The sequence below is a fragment of the Pyricularia oryzae genome, chromosome 7, assembly GCF_000002495.2.
Source record: "Pyricularia oryzae 70-15 chromosome 7, whole genome shotgun sequence".
Lineage (NCBI taxonomy): Eukaryota > Fungi > Ascomycota > Sordariomycetes > Magnaporthales > Pyriculariaceae > Pyricularia > Pyricularia oryzae.
The window spans coordinates 2,029,693-2,051,089 of NC_017854.1; the positions used below are offsets into that span (position 1 = coordinate 2,029,693).

The window sequence follows — 21,397 nt, forward strand, 5'->3', positions numbered from 1 at the left end:
GGTCTTTGAGAATAAAATCTAGATTGACGTTGAAAAGAAAAGCCCGTATCGTAGCACTGTGCACGATGTTGTTCCCTAGGCTATCTCTTACATTGGTACAATCGACCGATGTATGCGGCTATCAACCTAGAAAACATGCAAGGCTGCGTCGCGCTGAGACTGATCTCCAGCTTCTGGCCAGAGTGGGGCCCCCACCGTGACGCATTTACAAGGACCCGCTGGTACAAAGAAGTTTAATGGGCTCACGTGACTGCGCGTACACCCAAGGGCGCGTCCAAGTTATCGGACGGCGCCAGACTTGTTCATTCCACGTTCGTCAGTCAGATCTACCCCGCGACAAGTTTCGCTCTGTATACTGCCGTCCACCAGCTCTCCCATAAGCATATGAGGGCTGCAGAATGGCTCCAGAGTCGTTTGGTCGAGTCGCGCCGGTCGAGCGGAAAATCCCGGCAGCCATGGCGCCTCCACAGGCACCCAACCAGCCGCCGCCCTCAACGTTGGCCGCGCAGCTCGTCGAGAACTTTTCTGCCTCGGTGCGGTCTTCCCGTGCTGCAGACGAGACCGCCGAGCTGCAGAAGTTTCTGCCGGTAATAGAGCGTATAAAAAACGATCCTGAGCTGCTCAAGACGGCTCAGGATCGCATCGAGCACAACCACATGCTGATATACGTGTTTGGACTCATCTCGCTCGACGGCTTGAAATGGGGCGACCCGTTCGTCTCGCGTGCTCAGATCGAGCAGCTTGAGGGCGAGACCCTCAAGGCAGTCAACTTCCTCAAGATGACCATCCGCGAGACCCCTGCTGTCCTGGCTTACGTCGCGGAGGAGGGCACTTTTCTGTTCCGCAAGAGCGAGCCTCTGTGGCTTTGGATCTTGCCGAGGGTCTTGAGGCTTCTAGGCATGGAGATGGCTTCCGCATTGGCACGTCCCATCGAGGAGCTTTGCCGTTTTATTTTGCTTACTGCGAACCAGCACTGCGATTTGTGGGGCCATACTGCCGGGATTCTGCGCTACCTCCAAGGATGTGTTGACTGTGAGTGTCCTTTGTCTATGAGCCTCTTGGATCTCGACGGAATACTAACTTGCACAACTAGCTATTCTCGGCCACCTCTTTGAATCTCCCCTTCTCAGTGTAAAATCTTCTTTCTCCTCAAAACTACCAACGAAAGATTTCTTGCCAGACGCGTCCTTCCAGGACTGCACCTACAAGGTAGCTACCGTGAAACATGCACTTGGAAACGCATGGTCCGTACTTCGCACAATATGCGGCGCCGTCGCATCGACCGGTCAACCTGAACTGGCTCTTGCTTCACCTTTCCAACAAACCATACCATGGCTTATCGATTCGTTGCAGTCGTACTACGGCGTGCATGAAAGCTATGCAATCGGCTTGGATGTTCAGTCGGTCGCCGTTATACAATGCCTTGTGGATTTGATAGCGTCTCAATACACCCCATCGCATGCCGCAAACAGCGACCTCTACTATAAAGCGCTTAGTGTCTTGGTTCTTTTGTGCGGCCGCCTGCTGGAACCGGCCTCAGAGGTCTTCGCCACCGATGACAATGGTATAGCGGCCAGGAAAGTCTTTAGTTTTGCTCTTGTCTACATCAGTCATGCTGCAGTTAGATACAAACCAATTAGCCGGCTTGCCTTTTCGCAGATACTCAACCCATTGGGCGCACTGTCCTCACAGATCAATGAACTTGGACCTGGTACAGACATTATGGTGAGTTTTGAGACCGATATCTGCTAGCCAGAGCGAGGCAAGTTTACGTACTGACACAAATCCCGCTCCAGCATTGCATAAGCCTCCTGAACAACGCGACCTCTAGTACAGATCTAGAGAGCTTCCACGCCGGCGTCCAGCTCGACAGTTTTGTCGAACCAACACTCAGGCAATGTGTTGCAAAGCTAAAGCTTTATGAACAACCTGCCGGTGCATCTCAGCCATCGGCTAAGCGCAGGAAACTTTCAGCAGAGCCTAGATTCCTACCTCACCTCTTAGACTCTATCTGCAGAATCTTCAATGCGGATGAATTACGAGACTACACCTTGCTTGAGAGTCTTATATCGTGAGTTCTCGGTATATCCTAACAATCAATAAAGCCACGCATGCTCATAGTTCACCTTTCTCAGGAACGGCTTCTCCTCACTCGATGAGCACCAGGCTTGTCAAGTCCTCGAACTGCTTGCCTCTATATCCTGTGCTACCGACAATACCCTGACCACCACCAGCAGCCCTTCGAACACGCAAAATGTACACTGTAAATTTTGCTCAGTCTATGACAGGGGGCGCAAGACACCATTGTGTCTCGACATTAGCGCAAAGTCTATGGTTGCCAAGGTCTTTGGGCGAATCGTCAAGCTACCGTCTTTAACCAATTCCAAGAAGTCCAGAGTTGTGGCCATGATGGCCTTGAGGAAAGTAGCATCGCATACTAGAGACCCCGATCTCCTGGATTTGGAAAAGTCGGTGACTGGTCATTGGTGCCTTCAGTCACTGAACAGTTCTGTAAGAGAATTGCGTATTGCGGCTGGGTAAGTGCAAACCTGGTTTGTTGGTTGATATAAAACATGCCTACAGAGGCTGATCGTATGCAATTTAGGAGAACCCTGTCCGTGTTTTTGCAGGATTCCGAAACAGCAACACCGGGGACCAGGGACCTCGTCGCGCGGAACAAGTCGCTTGCACTTGGTCTTCTGAAGAGTCTTTCTGACAAGAACGTTGCCCACCTAAACGAAACGTGTATAATGGCATGGGGCCAGGTTGGGGTGTATGTATTGCTTCCATCGTTTGTTGCCCTGCCTCACATCCTGCTAACGCTTCACAGGATTGTGTCTGATGAAGGATTGAGCCTAGTCCTCGTCAAACTACTCGACTTTTTGGGGCACAGCAATACAATGGTTTCGGCGTTCGCTTTCAACGAAGTAAGTGTGCCTCTTGCGTGTTCTTTACATGATTGTGCAACTGACAGATGGCGCATTGTACTAGATATTGAACCTTGTGGCTGCTCGTAAAACAACACCCCGGCGCTTGTTCGACCCATTTTGGAGGAGTATAGCCTTCTCAACCGTCAAAGACATGATCTCTAGGCCTCAAACCACACGGCTTACCGCAGAGCTCCTTCAAATCAGCGTCACGGATCACTTGCTTTCGATTCAGCAGTACGCTTTGCCATGGCTTGTCTTGACCAAGAAGAAGGAGATTGTACAAAAGATCGCTGAGGCTCGTGGCGAGAAAGCTGCGTGGCAGCCTATTCTAGACTGCAACAACCTTGGCTACATCCTTGCATTGCTACTTGTCCAAGATGTTCCTGACACACACGAGTTTGTCTTGAGTAGCTTACGGCAAATTTCGTCCCACTTCAACAATACAGAACTTGCTGCCTTAATTGCGGCAGACCCTGTCATTACGGTGCTAGAAATCCTGCGAGATTCAGGTGAAGGCAACGAAGAGAAGAAAACTCGTGTGGGTATTCTGTGGCCTGTCAGCAAACCCCAGAGCACCTTGTCCCATGCTGATACTTGTCGCAACGTATAGGCCCGCTCCGCTCTGTTGCTCATGGCAGAGCTTACCTTTGACGACCATCTGAAGCGAGAGTATAAGAAGAAAAGGGCTATGGTTGCTCGGTATCTCCAAATCCATGCGCTAGGCTTGACAGCAACTATCGCTGAAACCCTAAAGGAGAGTTCCTCCACACATTACCCCGTTCATGAGAGGAAAAGATCCCTTCGAGCCATGGAGGAAATGATCAAGCTATGTCGTTTCTTCATCAGAATTGCCAGGCCCCAAGTAAGTACAGCCAACCCTCCAGCTGGGATATGTCTGCGTGTTGCGTATAGCTGATCTTTGTGACTGCCAGATCACTGCAGTTCTACTTACCGCCCTGGCATACGACGAGCTCAGATCCGCGGCCATGTCCTGCTGGGCCGTGCTGCTCACGAATCTCGAAGATGACGACGTCGACGCTTTGCTGGAAACCACTTTCTTCATTATAGGGCAATATTGGCAACTTTTCGATGAAATAACCAAAACCGTCTGCCAGGAGATCTTGGACTCCCTTCTCGCCAACAACCAAGATATGCTCAAGGCAAAAATCTATGAGCTGCCATCTTTTGCCCAGCTTTCCGATCTTGCTGATGTCGAAGCTCGTCTCAACTCTCTCAGGACTCCCCTGAACCCTAGAGAGGCCTTCTTGATATTCGCGAAGAGGATCGGGAACGAAAACCCCGGCGTTGTTCTTCAAGCCCTCAAGGAGCTGTCACCTTATTTGCGCACGAATCAGTCCTACTTGCAGACATCGGCTATCAGTGAGAAGCCTGACAACTCGGCCACTACTCTAATGCGGGCTCTGCTCGATTGCTCGGCCAGGTACAACGGCGTCCATCTCGAAATCAGTAGGCTATGTGTTCAGTGCCTTGGGAACGTGGGCTGTCTTGATTCAAATCGACTGGAAACCGTTCGAGAGAGCCGCCAGTTCGTTGTCGCTAGAAATTTCGAGGATGCTGGCGAAACTACCGATTTTGTCTTGTTCGTGCTAGAGGAGATATTGGTCAAGGCATTTCTTTCAGCGACCGACACCAGCTTTCAAGGTTACTTGTCCTACGTCATGCAGGAGCTTCTCGAAAGGACCGACTTCAAGACAGCCTACGCACTCAGAGGGGGTGAAGGCGAGCATATATACCAGAAGTGGTTGACGCTACCCGAGAGCGTACGAGAAGTACTGCAGCCCTTCATGAGCTCTCGGTACCGCGTAAACGCTATAGCGACTGGCAATATTGAGTATCCTCTTTTCCGCCCCAACAAGCCGTATGCCAACTGGCTCCGGACGTTCGTATTCGACCTACTGCACAAGGGCCAGAATCCTTTTGCGCAGATATTGTTTGAACCGCTGCGGCGTGTCATCAAAGTGAAAGATCCGATCGTCTCCGAATTTCTGCTTCCATATCTGGTGGTCCATATAGTGGTTGGGGATGACACGGTTCAGAGAGACCGCAAGAACGTGCTCGGCGAGTTGAAGGGCATTTTGCAACTGGAGCTGCCAGACAATGCCTCTTACGCGGAGCGGGATAACATGAAGCAGTATTGCGAGGTTGGTGTCTCTTTTCTGGCGGTCTGTTTTGCATAAGAACACCTGCTAACTCTGCTACCACGATACAGGCGGCCTTCCGGGTTTTAGATTATTCAATGAGATGGCTACAGGCACGAAAAGCGCAAACCAAACATGAGGACAGTCATAGCCGTGAAGCAATACGGAGAGTAGAGCAGCTTATCAACTCAATACCGGCTGACCTTCTTGCAAGACGAGCCATGGAATGCGGACAGTATGCAAGGGCTCTGTTTCACCTCGAGCCACACGCTGCCAAGATGCGGGACAACGCCAAGGCTGACCCAGACGAGACAACACGTTTGATGTCAGAGCTGCAGTTCATATATACGCAAATCGATGAACCAGATGGTCTGGAGGGTATCTCGGCCAGCCTAGGCGTGGTCGATCTCAATCAGCAGATTCTGAGCCACCGAAAAGCAGGTCGATGGTCACAGGCACAGTCATGGTACGAAATACAGCTGGCGGAGGAGCCTGGGAATGTGGATGCTCAGCTTGACCTCCTCAACTGTCTCAAGGAATCTGGGCAATACGGTAAGATGAACATGGCAACGTCAATTTATATGCTTTTTTTATACAACTGCGGCGCAGCTAACCAGTTACATCTCCTTTGTAGATGTTTTACTGAACTACGTGGAAGGCATCAAGACAACACCAACCACGATTAATAGGATCGCTCCGTTCGCCGTAGAAGCGTCATGGGCAACAGGCCGATGGGAGACAGTGCAAAAGTACCTGGCCTCATATAACGCGGGTGATACCACTGAGGTTTTCAACCTCGGAATTGGCCAAGCCCTTATTTGTCTGCGAGAAGGACGCCGTGACCAGTTCCATGGCTACGTTCAGCTTCTCAGGGACAGAGTTGGCTGGTCGCTATCATGGTCAACTACCTCTTCCCTGCAAGCCTCTCACGATGCGATGCTGAAGGCACACGTACTTGCGGACTTAGAGCTCATCGCAGAAAAACATGGGGTTGCTGATGGCGACACTGTGAACCAGCAAGATGTGTTGACAACACTTAATCGTCGTCTAGAGGTCATTGGTGCTTATGTGAACGACAAGCAATATGTTTTGGGCATCAGAAGGGCGGCAATGGAGTTAATGCGCCCTGGTTTTGGCGATGGCGACATATCTTCGCTCTGGCTGACAAGTGCGCGCCTAGCAAGGAAAGCTGGATCAATGCATCAGTCTTTCAATGCAGTACTCCATGCACACCGTTTAGGAGATGGACTGGCCACAATCGACAACGCCAGATTATTGTGGAAAGAGGGCAACCACCGCAAAGCCATCCAGGTCCTGCAGAGCGCCATCAAAGGCAACAACTTTGTAGGCCCCGGTCTGGGCTCCGTCCCACCCACATCGAGCAAAAATCCCGAATCAGAGAAGAAGCTCCAGACCGCCCAAGCACACCTGCTACTGGCGAAATGGCAAGAGTCTGCCGGCCAGACCCATACCAGTGCCCTTCGCCAGCAATTCCAAATTGCGGCAAAAACACACTCGCAGTGGGAGAAGGGCCACTACTACCTTGGCCGCCACTACAAGAAGGTGCTCGAGTCGGAAGAGGCACTCAAGCCTGACGACCAGAGCGACGAATACCTGAGTGGTGAAACGGCCAAGCTGGTCATTGAGAACTACATTCGTTCTCTTAATTACGGAACAAAGTACCTCTACCAGACCCTACCGCGGATCCTTACTCTGTGGCTAGAGCTCGGAGCTCGAGTAGATAAGGCACCGGAGGGCAAGGTGTCGCTGTCGCGCGAATTGTATCAGCGGCGCAAGCAGCAGCTAGAGGAGCTGCACAAATACCTTACGAAACACATGCAAAAGATGCCAGCATACATCTTTTACACGGCACTTCCCCAGATTGTAGCACGAATAGCCCACCCCCACCCGGCAGTATTTCAGCTCCTGCAATCAATCATAGTAAAAGTGATCGATGCGCATCCTCGACAGTCCTTATGGAGTCTGTTGGGCGTAATGACCTCAAGAATTCCTTCCGAGAGGCGCAATCGAGCTATCCAGATCATCTCGGTGCTGATGAAATTTGGCAACGGCAGGAGGGTGGAGGGTGCTAGCTTTGATTTGAAGCAGCTCATGCGGATGGGCGAGAAGCTGGCCGAACAGCTTCTGACAGCATGCAACAATGGCGATTTCCAAAGTAACAGGACAACAGTTGCCAGTCTCAGCCGGGATCTAGGCTTCAACTCTAAATGCACGCCGTGTCCTTTGGTAGTTCCCATCGAGAAAACTCTGACGGCAACTTTGCCAGCCCTGACGGACAATGTTCGGAAGCACAAGGCTTTTAGCCAGGATCTGATTACTTTGGATTCGTTCCTTGACGAAGTCTTAGTTCTGAGTTCGCTGGCCAAGCCGAGAAAGCTACAGGCTCGTGGGTCGGACGGCAATATCTACGGGGTGCTGGTCAAGCCCAAAGACGACTTGCGGACGGACCAGCGTCTGATGGAGTTCAACGGCATGATCAACCGGTCCCTGAAGCGCGATGCTGAAAGTAGTCGAAGGAGACTGTACATCCGAACCTATGCCGTCACACCGCTGAACGAAGAGTGCGGCATCATTGAGTGGGTTGATGGACTCAAGACTCTCCGAGATATCCTACTCAACATCTACAAGGCCAAAGGAATCTCCCCTAACTACGGGCAGATCCAGACGCTGATGCGTGATGCTGCAGCCGGAGATGGTAAGAACATCAAGGTTTTCACAGATCAGATCCTTGCAATGTTCCCTGCGGTGCTACCATCATGGTTCGTGTCACAGTTCCCGGAGCCATCGGCATGGTTCGCTGCTCGTCTCAAATACACGAGGTCTTGTGCGGTCATGTCCATGGTGGGCACAATCCTGGGCCTCGGAGACCGGCACGGCGAGAACGTTTTGCTTGAGGAAGGGAATGGTGGCGTCTTCCACGTTGACTTCAACTGTCTCTTCGACAAAGGCCTGACGTTTGCGACTCCGGAGCGCGTACCGTTCCGACTGACGCACAACATGAGGGCCGCCATGGGCATATACGGACACGAGGGTCCCTTTCGCAAATGCAGCGAGCTGACTCTAAGTATCCTCCGGCAACAAGAGGAAACGCTTATGACGATTCTCGAGGCTTTCATCTACGACCCGACGCTGGACCTTCAGAGGGACAAGAAGCGCGACCGGGTGGGTGGGCACGGCACGGTGAGGCTTAACCCGCACAGCGTCGTGGAGAGCATCAGGCGCAAAGTCAAAGGGTTGTTGCCAGAGGAGAGCATCCCGCTGGGAGTCGAGGGGCAGGTGGAGGAGCTGATAAAGCAGGCCATCGATCCGAGGAACTTGACGGCAATGTATATTGGGTGGTGTCCGTTTTTGTGAGACTGAGCGTGACTTAAGATTTAGTTTTCATGTTGCTTGGCACTTTGTTGTTTCGGTTTATCTTTCTTGGGCTATTTAGCGCAGGGCATGGCGGGTGTATTTAATACTGTGAGCGTACTAAAAAGGTGACGGGTTGTCATCAAAAGACATGGTAGAGGGTGTAAATCTGAAAATGTCCAACGGTTCATGCAGCGGGGCACTGTATCTGTACTTGACGGGCAAGACTGAATATAAATTAATTGATAATAACTCCTTCCATGTCCTTCTTGCAACCCTTTTTAACAAATAACTCAAACGATTGACGCTTTAGAGTACGGTACACCGATGTTTTATCGGTTCTCTTGGTGTGCTTGTTCATTGTTCATTTTGGCAAAAAAGCAAAGGGACTGCCACGGCACTGCCGAATTAGGCACCCGCAGGCAGCATAAGGTGGGGCGCCTTCGTTGCAGATTCCAGGGGAACGCGACTGTTCTGCGCGTGTGCCGTGCGACCAACACTTTCGGCCAGCCGCTCTCAAACTTTTTTTTCTCCCCTCCATCTTTGTCTTTTTGAGAGAGGAAACGAATGCACTTCTCGTTAAAGAAAGCTCTATCATCTACAAAATCTCCAAATTATCAAGTCAAGTGTCGCTTGTTTTTGGTTTACTTTGTTTGATTTGTGTGTTTCTCCGCGCAACCAAGGCTGAAAGCTCAAAGCTCAAAGCTCGAGCAAAAAGCTCTAGGTCTGGGACAGCTCTCGAGCTCTGGGGCAGCGCGTCATCGCGCCATCATTATACTTTGTTTGTTCAGCGCAATCGCAGAGAGCAATTTCTCGACGCTACTCTTTTCCTGCTTGTTCGCGATATTTTTCAAGAACAAAACAACGGCAGCAGACACAATCAAAAATGTCATATCGAATCGGTGAGTTTTCTGCCTACATTCGTGACCTTGTAATTCTCGACGCTGGCGCGAACAAGACTGCATCGAAAATGCAGATATAAAAAAAGCTTGTGCCGGTCTGATCGCGTGTTCGAAGCAAAAGAACCCTTTACTGACGTAATTTGATATCAACCGAAAACAGAGTTATCGCCCAACAACCGGGCCAACTGCAATGACACGGTATGCAAGGCGGCTGCCGAAAAGTGCACCAAGGGCACTTTGCGCTTCGGTAGCTGGTTTGTCATTCCCCAGTCTGAGCATGGAAGCTGGAAGTGGAAACACTGGTAAGATTGGCCTTCATCAAGCTGTTCATCCTTGATTGTTTTCTTTGCGATTTGGGGTTTCCCCCCTCCCTTTTCTAGCCTGATCTTTTTGATCTGCTTGCTGACGTGACTATTTTTCCAAAGGGGCTGCGTCTCCGGCTTCCAGCTCTGCAACGTTCGTGACGCAGTTCAGCAGGATGACGGAACTTTCGACTGGGATCTGCTCGACGGCTATGACGAGCTAAAGTTGGTGCCCATGCTATGTATGATCCGAAGCCCGTGGCAAATGTTGCTGACACACTTGACAGTGATCACCCCGAACTGCAGGCCAAGATTCGCCGTTGCGTAGAGCAGGGTCACATCGATCCCGAGGATTTTAGGGGCGTAAGTTTAAAAGCTAGAAGATATCTGGACAAATTCTCGCGATTGAGGCTGTCGGTATAGTTGGGACAGATGGCTGACTGTGTTGCTCCTGTCAGGACCCCAAATTCAACGTCCCTGGCTCAAAGGGCATTCGCGGACGTGCTAAGGTCACGAAGCTGAAGGCTAAAGCTGAGGGTGATGATGAGGAGGAGGGAGAGGAACAAAAGGTATGTCATGGAGGAGAACCTGGACTATTGCGCGGGCTCTGTCATTTGCATGTCTCTTGAGTACCCGTATTCGGATGCTGACAACAAACAGCCCAAGGGCAAGGCTGCGGCATCCAAGAAGGGAGCCAAAGGTGGTCGCAAGAAGGCCAGCGCTGAAGATGACGAGGAGGTAGAGGCAGAGCAGAAAACCGGGGCCCCCAAGAAGGGCCGTGGTCACAAGAAGGCCGAGGTGGACGAAGAGGATGCAGATGCCGAACCGCCCAAGAAGAAGGGTCGTGGCCGTAAGTCCAATGCGTCTGTTGCCGCCAAAGAGGAGCCTGAGGAGGAAGAGCCAGCCAAGCCCACCACCAAGAAGGGCGCCCGCGCCAGCCTTGGCAAATCCACCGACACTCCCATCAAGGGTGAGGCAGAGTCGGAGGAGAAGCCTGTTAAAAACGGTCGTGGCCGCAAGTCCAACGCCTCGATCGTCGCGGAGGACGAGGAATCCGACTCAGCCCCTGTTGCGGAGCCCAAACAGGCTGCTAAGCGCAAGCGGGGTGCCGCAAAGCAGGTTGAGGCTGATGAACAGGACGAGGACAAGCCGGCTCCCGTTAAGAAGGCTCGTGGACGCCCTAGGAAGTCTGATACTGTTGTCGAACCTGTCAAAGATGAGGAGGATCCCGAGGTCGAGGAAGATAGCGAGTCCAAGCCCGAGCCGGCTAAACGTGGCCGCAAGCCCAAGGCTGTGGCTGCGGCTGCTGCGCCCAAGAAGACTGCAACCAAGGAAAAGACCGACGGCAGAAGACGGTCTGGCCGTGGTCAGAACAGGTGAGCTCGCTACCGTCATGCTTCCTCAAACTACATGGGATTTTGTCTGCGAGTTGTACAGTGCTGACTTAGTCTACCCAGTTCCTGAGTTCTCGGCATGTGAAAACTTCAGTTGATGGCTCGTCGTCATTTTGACGACAGCAAAGCTATTGTAACATCACCCACCATGAGGCGGTCGACAAGGCCTGTCCCCATAATGTCTGAAATTGTCCTGATTTCGTTGCCTGATATTACCTTGTGTTGTTGGCGAGATACCTCCCTGGGATGCCCTACGGCACCGTTTCATTATTCGGAACAGCAGAAATAGTTAGCGCTGCCTTGCAGTTTTGTTTTATTTCAGCTTAGTTTTGCGGTGAATTAGTAAGATATTGCTGGCATAGGGACGCTGTGGTTTTTACGAAGCGGAACAAAATTCGAATGGAACGTTGAATCAGGCAGCGCTGGCATTATAACGGAATTCACAAATGCTAACACGTGCCGCTGTGTAGGTGGGAAAGAGTGGACTGCCGAACATGTCATTCTAATTCAGATCTAGTTTTGTCTACGCCGTTGTCCAACCCGATGAACGCGTCTTACAGGTCTCCGATAACCAAGCCCATACAAGCCAGCACATTTTTTCACAATTGTATTCTTCTCCTTCAAACCCACTGCAGAGTGAAGACATCAGCGCCGGCTTTGGAGATGCCGACCTCGACGGCACCATCGTCGCTCTTGATGCTGGCGGGGATCTTGTCGCCCTTCCTCTCGAGCACGATCCTACCAGCCGCCGGTTCGGGCAGCTTGTAGAAACGCCTCCCGGCCCGGCTGAGGAACTGCTCCAGGTGCTCCTGCGTGACGTCAGCCTCGTCGATAGCCCCGCGCTCGACGGCGGCCTCGAGCGCAAGGAGAACCAGCTGCGTGGCGAAGGGCTGGGTGAAGACACCGGCCGGCGCCGGCTTGTTGGACTTGGTCGGCAGGAGGTGGGGGGCCGAGTCGCTTCCGCTGCAGGAAGGGTAAGAAAAAAAAGCGGGTTGGGTTAGACGTGAGTTGAGGCAAGAAGAATGAAACAAAGAGAGAGTTGGGAAATCAAAGAAAGGCTGGTGCTTACAAGAAGAACTTGGGGTTACCGCTGGCTGCGGCCTTGAGGAGCGCATCCCGGTCCTTGGGCTTCTTGGGGATCGGCTTGCAGAAGGCGTGCGGGTCGACCTCGCTGTCGTCACCCGTCAAGTATAGGTGGTGGGCCGTAATGGTGCCTGCAATGAGGACACCGGGGAGTCATGAGCATAATATTCCTGAGCGGAAAGGTGGTTTGCAAAAAGAAAAACCCAGGACGAGAAGTTTTGAGCAGAAGGAGGAAAGAGTCATCGACACGCACCAGCAACAGTCGGCCCGCAGGCCTTAACGGCATCGATAGCGGCAGCAGTCGAGCAGTGCTCCAGGACGACCCTGAGATTGGGGAACTTTGCGTGCAGGCGATGGAGCTCGGGCAGGAAGGCCTCCTCGAGCGAAAGGTCCTCGGAGGGGGCGACGCCGGGCACCTCTCCGTGCAGGTTGAGGACCATGTCATGGCGCTCCATCTCGGCAAACACGGACGAGAAGGCCTCGAGGAAATCGGCGCCGGCGCCAGCCTCGGAGTTGGTCGTCACGCCCTGCGGATACATCTTGACGCCCGTGACGCCAGCGGCGGCGGCTTCGGTGATGACGGCGGGGGTCACTGAGGGGTGAAGCTATATTTGGGGGCGATTAGATGTTATTCTAGAAAAGAACTTGTGCCTTCTTGGGGGACCGAGAACGCATATAAGGGGCTGAGCTATGGGGCGGGGCATACATATAAGGACATGAGGTAGGTCACCTCAGGGTCAAGAGCTTGGAGCTTTGACTTGTACTCGAGAACCTGAGCCACAGTGGTGACAGGTGGTTGCAGGTTCGGCTACGTTGATATTGCTCATGCATCAGCCGTTTATTCGCCATATTAGATGTTCATAGTTCAAAACTATTGGGCTTGATGGAGGAAAGGAGCCACGGTCCCGTACCATAACGAAAACAGTATCTACGCCTCCCTTGCGGATACTCGGGACAACCAGGTCCATGAGCTTAATTATCACATCAACAGTGTCAGCAAATTCCTGTCACTCCGAGAAAAAGAGAATAAATTACGGCAAATAATAACCTGGCCTTGGCGCAAATGAACGTGCATATCCGCCGATGGCGGCAGCTCCAAGCGTTGGGTCTCCTTGAGCTTCATTTTGATTTCGATAGTTTTGCTTGGTGAGTGATAGTTCAGGCTTTTGTTTGTAGGTTTAATTTTTCTGTTTTCTCTTATTGAGGTTGTATGCAAGTTTTTTATGAGGGTATTCCCAACCCGTCCCAATCCATCATATCCCTGGGACATCAAATCGCGGGGCAGTACCGATAAGCTTGCTCCAGGTGCGATAAGATCATGTAGCATGGTTCTTGACCCACATCCCGACTTAAATGAGCGCCACAGGGATTCGAAAGCCACAACTTTATCGGATGTTCGTTCTGGTTGCGGCTTGACACGCAAGCAAGACAAGATGTCATGATATCATGGCTTGCAGGCCACACTGATAACCACAAAGTGGCTTTTAGAGAGGATTTTTATTTTATTAAATGATTGGAAGCAATTTCTTGTAATCCCTCAGTAGCCTTCAACATCAGACAAGCGTATTATTATTTATCCATTGCTTCACTGGTCAGAGACTGGCTGCCTGGCTGCCTCGCCTGCTCTCCTGACTGTACCAGTATGAGTATTTAGAAATTAGTTCAGTGCCATGTGACGGTAAAATTGCTCACCCCGAGCGATTGGGTGGCGCTTGTTTTCGCAGCTGCCTTTGGTTCAACATGACGCAAATTAGACCAGGCACATATAAGAAATCGCGTGTTAGTTAGCCAGATCCAAGAGCCTCCGGCTGGTCGCGTTTAATCTAACCAGGCTGATGTGCATATCGTGAGGAGAACGAGGCTTCGATTTTTGGTATTACTGCGTAATGGACCATATATGTGAGATTTTATAATTGAAAAACGGCAAGTCAATTCAGGTTTATCAGGCAAATAAAAAGTCAAATGCCAGAAAGTGGATCCCAGCAACAACTGCACAATTGCGTCAGAGTCAGCTTGGTTGGACATAACCAGTCATGCCAGTCAAGCCAGTCAGCAGCCAGTTCGTACTCTTGTGTCCGGGCATAACCCAGCAGGGAGACAAGGCTCGAGTCTATTGCTACTGAAACAGTAAGTGTGGTAGGTACCCAAGGTACCTTACCTTACCGTACCTTATACCACGGACGAGTCATGAATGGTCATTCTCTCTGGCTCCGTCGGGTACCAGGCAGAGTACGACGGTACGAAATCGAATACCACATAGCAGGCTGAGGAATTTCCTGGAACAAAGAAAGGGTTACGCCGATGACGGCGATTTCCACCAGGTTCCATGTTTTTGGGTACCAAAAAAAAAGTTTGAAGAACCTTCATCGAAAAAGGGGAAGTGAAAGGAAAAAGCAAGAAAAAGTTGAAAAGAAAAAGAAAAAGAAAAAGAAAAAGAGAAAGAGAAAGAGAAAAAGCAGTCGATTCACAAGACAAGAGGCTTGCTAAATCGGGACAATCGTCTTCACACAAACATGGGCACGAGCACGATTCGGCGGGGCTTGGGGTCTCTGCTGAGACATGTTGGGCCCCGCGACTCCCACTAGCTGTCACACCCTAACCAAGGGTTCACCTGGCCCAAGAGTTTGTGTCTAGGTAGGTAAAGAAAGTTACTTCAGGTGTGCCGCAAACAAATTGATGGGCAGGTAGACGAGATGAGGCATTCTGAAGATCCCTACAGTAGTTGGGCATCGTGATATATGTTGATCTGCTAGTTCTAGTTGAAGAAAATAGAGAAAAAAAAAGAAGAAAAAGAGAGGCGGGCGCATCTGCACTCGGATTGTAATACGGACTGCGGGTTACACACCCTAGGGGATATGGTTACGACCAAGTCTTAGCCGCCTCGCCTAATTAAGGTAAGGTACCTAGGTACTTCGTAGTTGGGCATTGGCGGGTGCCGCAAGCAAAGTCCTGCAGTGCAGAGCAGTGCAGTGCAGGACTTTTAAACGGCATGCAAAGACGAGCAAAATAATAACGCTGAGATAAAATAGACTATCAAGAGAAATCAAAGACATCAGACGGCTTAAAAACGACCCAGCTCTACAAAACAATCCCATGTCGCGGCAATTACACGGCTCACAACTCCTGTTGCTATTTCCTGATCGTCTGCATTGATTCCCAGAATATCTCGACTCCGCTTCTGTCTTTGCCCGGTTACCGCCCGTTTGATGCACATCCCTGTCGTCCGCTGCCAAACTCTGCCACAAATGCTTTTCCCTAGCAGAAACAGCAGGTTCAGTCCGTAACCCCTGCTCAACCGTCCGAACCTAGTGGGGTCGCCTGCTATCCCAGTGGTTACACTAGCACAGCTCCCATGTTGGCAGTGCTGGCCGAAACCCCTGCCCACTTCAACCCAAACCCAAAGTCCAAACCCAACCCCTCCAAGCCCACCCTCCACTGTCATTCTCTCATCCGAACCAAGCAGAGCAAAGCGGGCGGGCAGACCACATTTGGATGACGACGTTTTTTTCTTTCCATCCGTCCTTCTTTTTTTCGCGCTCTTGTTCCCTGCATCTCCGTCCGAGTTTGTTCGTCGTTTGCCTGCGACTTGACGAAGACCCTGAAAAAACCCCCCATATTCGGTTCTTATCGTCTCATTTCTCCAACATCAAGTTGGCACTTTTCTTTCTTTTTCCTTTGTCCCTCTTAAGCTCGCTGTAGTATTTCGCTCCTTGTTGCTTGCTTCCTAGCTAGCTGTCAAGCAGCAGCTTGTTGCAGACCACACCTTGCTTGGCCTGAGCCGGGACAACCCAAGCAACACAGCACACCTTGAAGCGCACAATCGCCTGAACACACCGTGATCTACTGCACGCTTCTGACCTGCACGTCGAGCTTCCAACTACCGCCGTACGTGGTCATCAACACCTCGATCTTTTCTTGCACAGACTTTACTCGTCTGCTGAAACCTCTAAGCCTGTCGGAATAGACAGCCGCGCGCTCGATAACGTGCGTCAGAGAAATCGCCAAAGTTCAATAAAAACCCTTGAATTTACCTTTCAAGTCTCAAGCCGTCACCATGTCGCACCGCGATCGTGATTTCTATGACGACCGCGAGTCGTATTACTCGACGGGTCCGCGTCGCTCCCGTGCTGGCTCTGATACGGACCTGTACGAGCGGTTCCAAGAGGTTCGCCGCGACGACAGGAGGATGCCTGTACGGGAGCGCGACCGGGACAACGACTCCGACTCACGCCTGCCCTCGTTTATGAGGAGGGATGAGTCCCGTCGTCCAGCAGAGTCCTCTGGGCCGCTGGTCCTGCGCCAACGTGAGGTGGAGACTGTTACGAGGCCGCAGCCCAGGTCACCCAGCCAAGTCAGATTTCAGGAGGAACGCAGTTACATCCGCCGGACAAGAAGCCCCAGTCGCAGCCCCAGCCCGCCGCCAGCCAGAGACAGGATTGATATCAGGGAGACCAGGATCATGGAGCAGAACAGGAGGAGCCCCTCGGTCGAGCGGATTCGTAGCGCCACGCGGATAGTCAAAAGGGAACAGGAACGGGAGCCATCCCCGGTTCGTATTGTCCGGCGCGGTCGGTCGCCCTCGGTTGAACGAGAGCGCATTCGCATTATTGAGCGTTCTCGGTCCAGGGAGCGTCTGCCATCCCCAAGCCCGTCGCCCCCTCCTCCACCTCCTGTACCTGAGGTAATTCGTGCGCCCACCATCGAGAGGGAGGTTATCACGCACTACAAGAACATTGACCACGGTAAGCTCACATCAGTCTTATGTCACTTATAATCAGTCACTGACATTTCCCAATAGGCACCATCCACCTCCCTAAGCCGCGCTCACCGCCGCCACCACCACGTCCAATCCTCAAACAGACTCGTGATTATGAAGTCACCACCACCCGCGACACCGAGATCGATATCTCCCGCAGTCGTGACCGTACCGAAGTCGACATCCACGAGAGACGCCGCCGCTCCGTTTCCCGAGACCGTGGCGCTCTAGTTGTTGCTCGTCCACGGAGCCCATCCCCCCCTCCACGTGTCGTCGAGACAGAGCGGGAACGCAAGATCCGCGTTGATATCGACAACAACTCCCGACACCGCTCCACCAGCATCAGTGCCGAGTTCCGCAAGGGGCATGGCCACACCCACTCCCTTCCCCCTGCCCGGCGACCCGATTACTCGGAAGAGTCTGACCGCATCACGTCCCGTATCGACAGTCGCGGTCGTATGGGTGAGGCGTGGAACGGTTCAACCCGCGACTGGACCATCGTCGATGTCCCTCCTGGAACCGAGCGTGTTCGTATGGACGGCGTGGGTGGCGGCGCAGCCGAGGTGACTTGGCAGCGGTACAATGGCGTCCGGCGTGCCAAGTTCATTCCAGAGCGCGACCGTGATGACGACTCCTACACCAGCGTTAGTGATCGGGATCGGACCGAGACTCGGACCGAGAGTGATCGTCTCGCAGTCGAGATTCGGGACAAGCGGACGACTGATGTCGAGATTGAACAAACTACCCGGCGACGATCAAGGCGCCAAGACGAATCAATGTGGACTGAGATAACCAAAGATCTTGTCTGCCGTGAGGCAATAGTTGATATGGGTTACGAATTTGAGGAGACGGACCTTTTCTACTATGTGATGCAATACCTGAAATACGTAAGTTGTTAATTCTGTTACAAAGCTGATGCCCGTCAGAACCTTTCACTAACAAAAGTCACAGGAGGACGTTCTTCGCCTCGTCGAAGTTTCAGACGACATTCGCCGGCACCGCAGGAGACACCTGCGCGAGATCGAGTGGGATCGCGAGTACCGTGACGTGGACTACTACCGCCGTTCTAGCAGGCGGCGGGGAGACAACTATTACGACCGCGAGTTCGAGGTCGATGTCGACAGAGAGGTCGTTTATGACCGCCGCCCACGTGGCTACATACGCTAAGAAACGAATATAAGAAAATGTAATGAATGACAAGAGACGGACAGCATCTTTTATTCTTCTGCAATAGTCAGCTGGATGGCCCGGCTGTTTTCTTTCTTCTTATGCTTTTTGTTTATGAGCCATGGACTAGGATAAACTCTACTTTTTTGAGCTGTACATCTGATCCGCTTCTTGGTTAGGGTGGACTACATGTCATCTACCATGTATTTTGGGTTTGATATTTGTTACGACTTGACGATTCTGATGGGACATTTGCATTTTACCGTTAGTCTAGACTGCTATTTATCCTATATGTTTGGATTACTATGGATTATCGTGCTTTCGCTTGATGTTAAGTTTGACCTCGTTTCTGTCGGACTTACAGTGTGTTTATGCCTTAATGTGTTGTAGATATCCGAGACGGAACGAAATCATGGGCTATTTAGTGAAGACGGTCGCAATTGCATCGTGACTATGCAAAAGAATGCAGATGTACTACCAGGCTTGCGCTACTCGCAAATTTCATAAACAGCAAAATCGCCCGAAAAGTACAATAGCAGTGGCATAATGAACTTGAGAATATATCAGGATTTATATGCGCAGTCGAAAGACCGGGGAATACGCAGCCATCACCTTCATAATACAATACAGCCATCAAACATTACCATAAACGCCATCCAAGTCAAAGAGGACCGAACAATGGCTCCAAAACAAAACAAACCCAAAGCTAACAACGCTGTTACGACGCCAGGCCCCACACCATTCTACATTATCCCCCGTTCTCCCTGTTTTATATCCACCAAAAGATTTACTGGACAAAGATGGACGTGTTCACCGATGCGTGCTCTGCGGTGACATGACATCGCTCCCTCCATCCATCTCGGTCGCGCGCCTCTGCTCGGGCAGCTCGTACACGACCGGGGTGGCGTTCATCTCCTGCGGCACGGGCGACGCCGACGCAAGCGGCGCCTTCTTGTCCGGGATGTAGCCACCGTAGTGGTAAGTCGTCTTGGGGCTGCCCATTTCGCTGCCGAACTGGCTGGTTCCGTTGCTCTGCGGGTAGTGCGGGCCCCCGTGCTGCTGGACCTGCTGGTACTGATACGGGTTGTACTGCTGCTGTTCCTGCTGCACCTGCTCGTACCGCCTCCTCTTCTCCTCCTCCTCGTCGTCCGCCTGCGCCCTAGCCGCCGCCTGCGTCTTCTTGAGCCGGCGCACGTACCAGACACTCATGCACGCCGCGCCGACGGCAACGACTCCCAGGGCGATGCCGACGCCCAGCCCGATCTTGGCGCCCGTCGACAGTCCGCCATCACCTCCGGACTGCGAGTCTGTCGTCTCCTGGCCCGTGGTCGGCCCGCCGTTGGTAGAATCGTTGGGGGTGCTGCCGCCGCCGCCGGTCGAGGTGGTAGTACCAGGGGGCGCGACGACGGGGAGCGCGGCGGCGATCTTCCACTCGTATCCGTTGCCGGTGCGGGCCTTGTCGTGCCTGAGCTCGTGGAGGAGACCGCCGACGACGTAGTAGAGGCGGACGTTGTCGGTGCCGCGCTCGTAGGCGAGGGCGAGGTCCGAGTCGGCGTCGGCGGCCGGCCACTCGTCCACGCCGACGTTGGTGTCCTGCAGTGCCCAGCCCTGCGTCGTGATGTAGAGCTTGTGCGGGCGACGGTCCGAGCCCAGCCAGAATACGTTGCGCTTGGTGCCGCTGTCGGTCGACAGGGCGAGCTTCGGGTTCGATGTCCAGTTGGGGAGGCGTGGGACTGTAGTCATGTTGAAGTCCTTGTCGAGGACGAGGCCTGTGCGGTTGGCCAGGCTCGTCATGTTGCCGACGTTGGAATCCTTGAGGGGTCGGGGTAGGATTGCTGGGGGACAGGGTGGGCTTGTTAGTAAATGCCGCCTTTGAGCAAGGCATCGCCCCCCCATGTATGGTTCCACGGGACGCCGGGTTTTGCATGATTCCAAGACTCACTGATCCCATGTCTGCTATCATCAGCCGTCGCCCGGGCGTGCTCCAGGTTTTCGTCATCCCTGGGAAACACGACCGAGTAGTTCCTGTTCGAGTTGAACCCTGCGGCCAGCGCCATGCCCGAGGGCAAATCCTGCGACACGATGCCGTCGTAGTAGAACTTTGAGGTCGCCGGTCTGAACCCAATCACGTTGACCTGCTTCTTGTCGTCATGGTAAAACAAGCGGTAGCCCTCGTTGGTACCTTCGTTCGCAAGGAGGACCGATGCCAGGCCCGACTCTGGGTGGATGGGCGCCGGCGCATCTTTGCTGATGATGTCGGTAGTCAGGCGACGGAACTTGCCTGTGCTCAAGTCGCACTCCTGGTAGGTGTTGACCAAGGAGCCATCTTCGGCTTGGTAGAAAATCGACGCCTAGAATTACAGAGGTTTCTCTGCATGAGCACCACTGAGCTCGCAACACTCGGGCATAAAGACAGAGTGGGCAACAAAGAAGTACTTACAGCAGTAGTCTTGGAATTCCACCACCCCTGCCCCGTCAACGAAGTCCCATTGCGCGGCTTCTGAGCCACGTCCAAGACGTTTGGCGGATCCAGGGGAAACGCAGGCGTGTCCTTGGTATGGCAGCTGCTATAAGTTATGGCTCCCAGGGTTGCGTTCCAACGCAGAATCTGCGGTGCCCTCTTGTCGCCAACCCACCACGCCGCCATCGACGCAGAACATAGCTGCACCGCGAGTGACAAGAGGACAAGGCATGAGGGCAGTGCCCGCGGACTCGCCAGGGTGACCATCCCCGCGGTTGTTGCTCGTAAACCCTTGATGCTCTATTGGTTCGTCGTATTCGTGCACAAAAGAGATCACCTGAATAGGCCAACAAGCATACTATCTTGGCGTCGCGGTCTCAAAAAGGAATAGGATCCCTTGCAAACGTTTGCTGAGACCCCGAAGGAGCACCTGGATTCAAGTATATGTACTGTTACTGACTTTGAGAAAGCTGCAGTGAGAATGTGGAATCAGGGGAAGATAACAAAACAAAAAACTGGAGACAAGAAAAAATATGGTGAGCAGCCTAGAGGTGAGAAATGTCGCCCCAGATCATTTTCTTCATTGAGGGCCGCAGCATGTGCAAGTGTCCCAGAAGGGGAAACCCGTGAGTGGAGGGATTACTACGGTGTAATGAAGGGGCCGAAAATGGATACCACCTCTGCGCTCCAGACCTCTCTTATCGCTGACATGAGAACAAGAAGACATTGGAAATAGCAATAAGTAGCGAGCTTGACCACGGAAATGTGGTATTGCTTAGTATTGCCCCCAAGCATGTCGTAGAAAGGGACCGTCATCATCACTTGATGATGCCAATTTTGTCAACCAACTTCTTGATGCTGAGCCTGGAGT

At 52.4% G+C, this 21,397-nt stretch overlaps 5 protein-coding genes across 5 annotated transcripts; 3 read left to right on the top strand and 2 right to left on the bottom strand.

Annotated features, from left to right (window-relative positions):
• The first annotated feature begins 319 nt into the window (after positions 1-319).
• MGG_02656 (protein kinase rad3) lies at positions 320-8,721 on the top strand. The gene is made up of 11 exons (XM_003721078.1): positions 320-1,032; positions 1,094-1,725; positions 1,797-2,071; positions 2,136-2,537; positions 2,606-2,773; positions 2,831-2,927; positions 2,992-3,468; positions 3,541-3,792; positions 3,863-5,092; positions 5,161-5,641; positions 5,724-8,721. Exons 1-11 carry the CDS (start codon positions 399-401, stop codon positions 8,462-8,464), a joined length of 7,389 nt encoding a protein of 2,462 aa, XP_003721126.1. The 5' UTR covers positions 320-398; the 3' UTR covers positions 8,465-8,721.
• Positions 8,722-8,961: 240 nt separating this feature from the next.
• MGG_12633 (uncharacterized protein) lies at positions 8,962-11,650 on the top strand. Its single transcript, XM_003721079.1, has 7 exons — positions 8,962-9,363; positions 9,524-9,665; positions 9,789-9,890; positions 9,953-10,028; positions 10,124-10,234; positions 10,326-11,041; positions 11,123-11,650. Exons 1-7 carry the CDS (start codon positions 9,348-9,350, stop codon positions 11,127-11,129), a joined length of 1,170 nt encoding a protein of 389 aa, XP_003721127.1. The 5' UTR covers positions 8,962-9,347; the 3' UTR covers positions 11,130-11,650.
• On the bottom strand, positions 11,461-13,474 carry MGG_12634 (dihydroorotase). Its single transcript, XM_003721080.1, has 6 exons — positions 13,191-13,474; positions 13,054-13,113; positions 12,849-12,950; positions 12,396-12,747; positions 12,129-12,273; positions 11,461-12,022 (listed from the first exon to the last, which is right to left on the bottom strand). Exons 1-6 carry the CDS (start codon positions 13,467-13,469, stop codon positions 11,680-11,682), a joined length of 1,281 nt encoding a protein of 426 aa, XP_003721128.1. The 5' UTR covers positions 13,470-13,474; the 3' UTR covers positions 11,461-11,679.
• Positions 13,475-15,587: 2,113 nt separating this feature from the next.
• On the top strand, positions 15,588-18,375 carry MGG_02655 (uncharacterized protein). Its single transcript, XM_003721081.1, has 3 exons — positions 15,588-16,884; positions 16,941-17,785; positions 17,850-18,375. Exons 1-3 carry the CDS (start codon positions 16,197-16,199, stop codon positions 18,063-18,065), a joined length of 1,749 nt encoding a protein of 582 aa, XP_003721129.1. The 5' UTR covers positions 15,588-16,196; the 3' UTR covers positions 18,066-18,375.
• Positions 18,376-18,439: 64 nt separating this feature from the next.
• MGG_02654 (uncharacterized protein) lies at positions 18,440-21,060 on the bottom strand. The gene is made up of 3 exons (XM_003721082.1): positions 20,506-21,060; positions 20,008-20,416; positions 18,440-19,900 (listed from the first exon to the last, which is right to left on the bottom strand). The coding sequence occupies exons 1-3, from the start codon at positions 20,791-20,793 to the stop codon at positions 18,876-18,878; spliced, it is 1,722 nt and encodes a 573-aa protein (XP_003721130.1). The 5' UTR covers positions 20,794-21,060; the 3' UTR covers positions 18,440-18,875.
• Between the last annotated feature and the right edge of the window lie 337 nt (positions 21,061-21,397).

Bases quoted from the DNA above. Each gene is read 5' to 3' on its own strand.
- MGG_02656 (XM_003721078.1), top strand. From the start codon at position 399: ATGGCTCCAGAGTCGTTTGGTCGAGTCGCGCCGGTCGAGCGGAAAATC. The intron at 1,033-1,093 runs GTGAGTGTCCTT...TTGCACAACTAG, and splicing joins CCTCCAAGGATGTGTTGACT to CTATTCTCGGCCACCTCTTT. The intron at 2,538-2,605 runs GTAAGTGCAAAC...TATGCAATTTAG, and splicing joins GAATTGCGTATTGCGGCTGG to GAGAACCCTGTCCGTGTTTT.
- MGG_02654 (XM_003721082.1), bottom strand. From the start codon at position 20,793: ATGGTCACCCTGGCGAGTCCGCGGGCACTGCCCTCATGCCTTGTCCTC. The intron at 20,417-20,505 runs GTAAGTACTTCT...CTGTAATTCTAG, and splicing joins GGAATTCCAAGACTACTGCT to GCGTCGATTTTCTACCAAGC. The intron at 19,901-20,007 runs GTGAGTCTTGGA...CCTGTCCCCCAG, and splicing joins TGATAGCAGACATGGGATCA to CAATCCTACCCCGACCCCTC.
- MGG_02655 (XM_003721081.1), top strand. From the start codon at position 16,197: ATGTCGCACCGCGATCGTGATTTCTATGACGACCGCGAGTCGTATTAC. The intron at 16,885-16,940 runs GTAAGCTCACAT...ATTTCCCAATAG, and splicing joins CTACAAGAACATTGACCACG to GCACCATCCACCTCCCTAAG. The intron at 17,786-17,849 runs GTAAGTTGTTAA...CAAAAGTCACAG, and splicing joins TGATGCAATACCTGAAATAC to GAGGACGTTCTTCGCCTCGT.
- MGG_12633 (XM_003721079.1), top strand. The intron at 9,666-9,788 runs GTAAGATTGGCC...ATTTTTCCAAAG, and splicing joins AGCTGGAAGTGGAAACACTG to GGGCTGCGTCTCCGGCTTCC. The intron at 10,029-10,123 runs GTAAGTTTAAAA...TGCTCCTGTCAG, and splicing joins ATCCCGAGGATTTTAGGGGC to GACCCCAAATTCAACGTCCC.
- MGG_12634 (XM_003721080.1), bottom strand. From the start codon at position 13,469: ATGCTACATGATCTTATCGCACCTGGAGCAAGCTTATCGGTACTGCCC. The intron at 12,951-13,053 runs GTACGGGACCGT...ATATCAACGTAG, and splicing joins TAGATACTGTTTTCGTTATG to CCGAACCTGCAACCACCTGT. The intron at 12,748-12,848 runs GTATGCCCCGCC...CCCCAAATATAG, and splicing joins CCTACCTCATGTCCTTATAT to CTTCACCCCTCAGTGACCCC.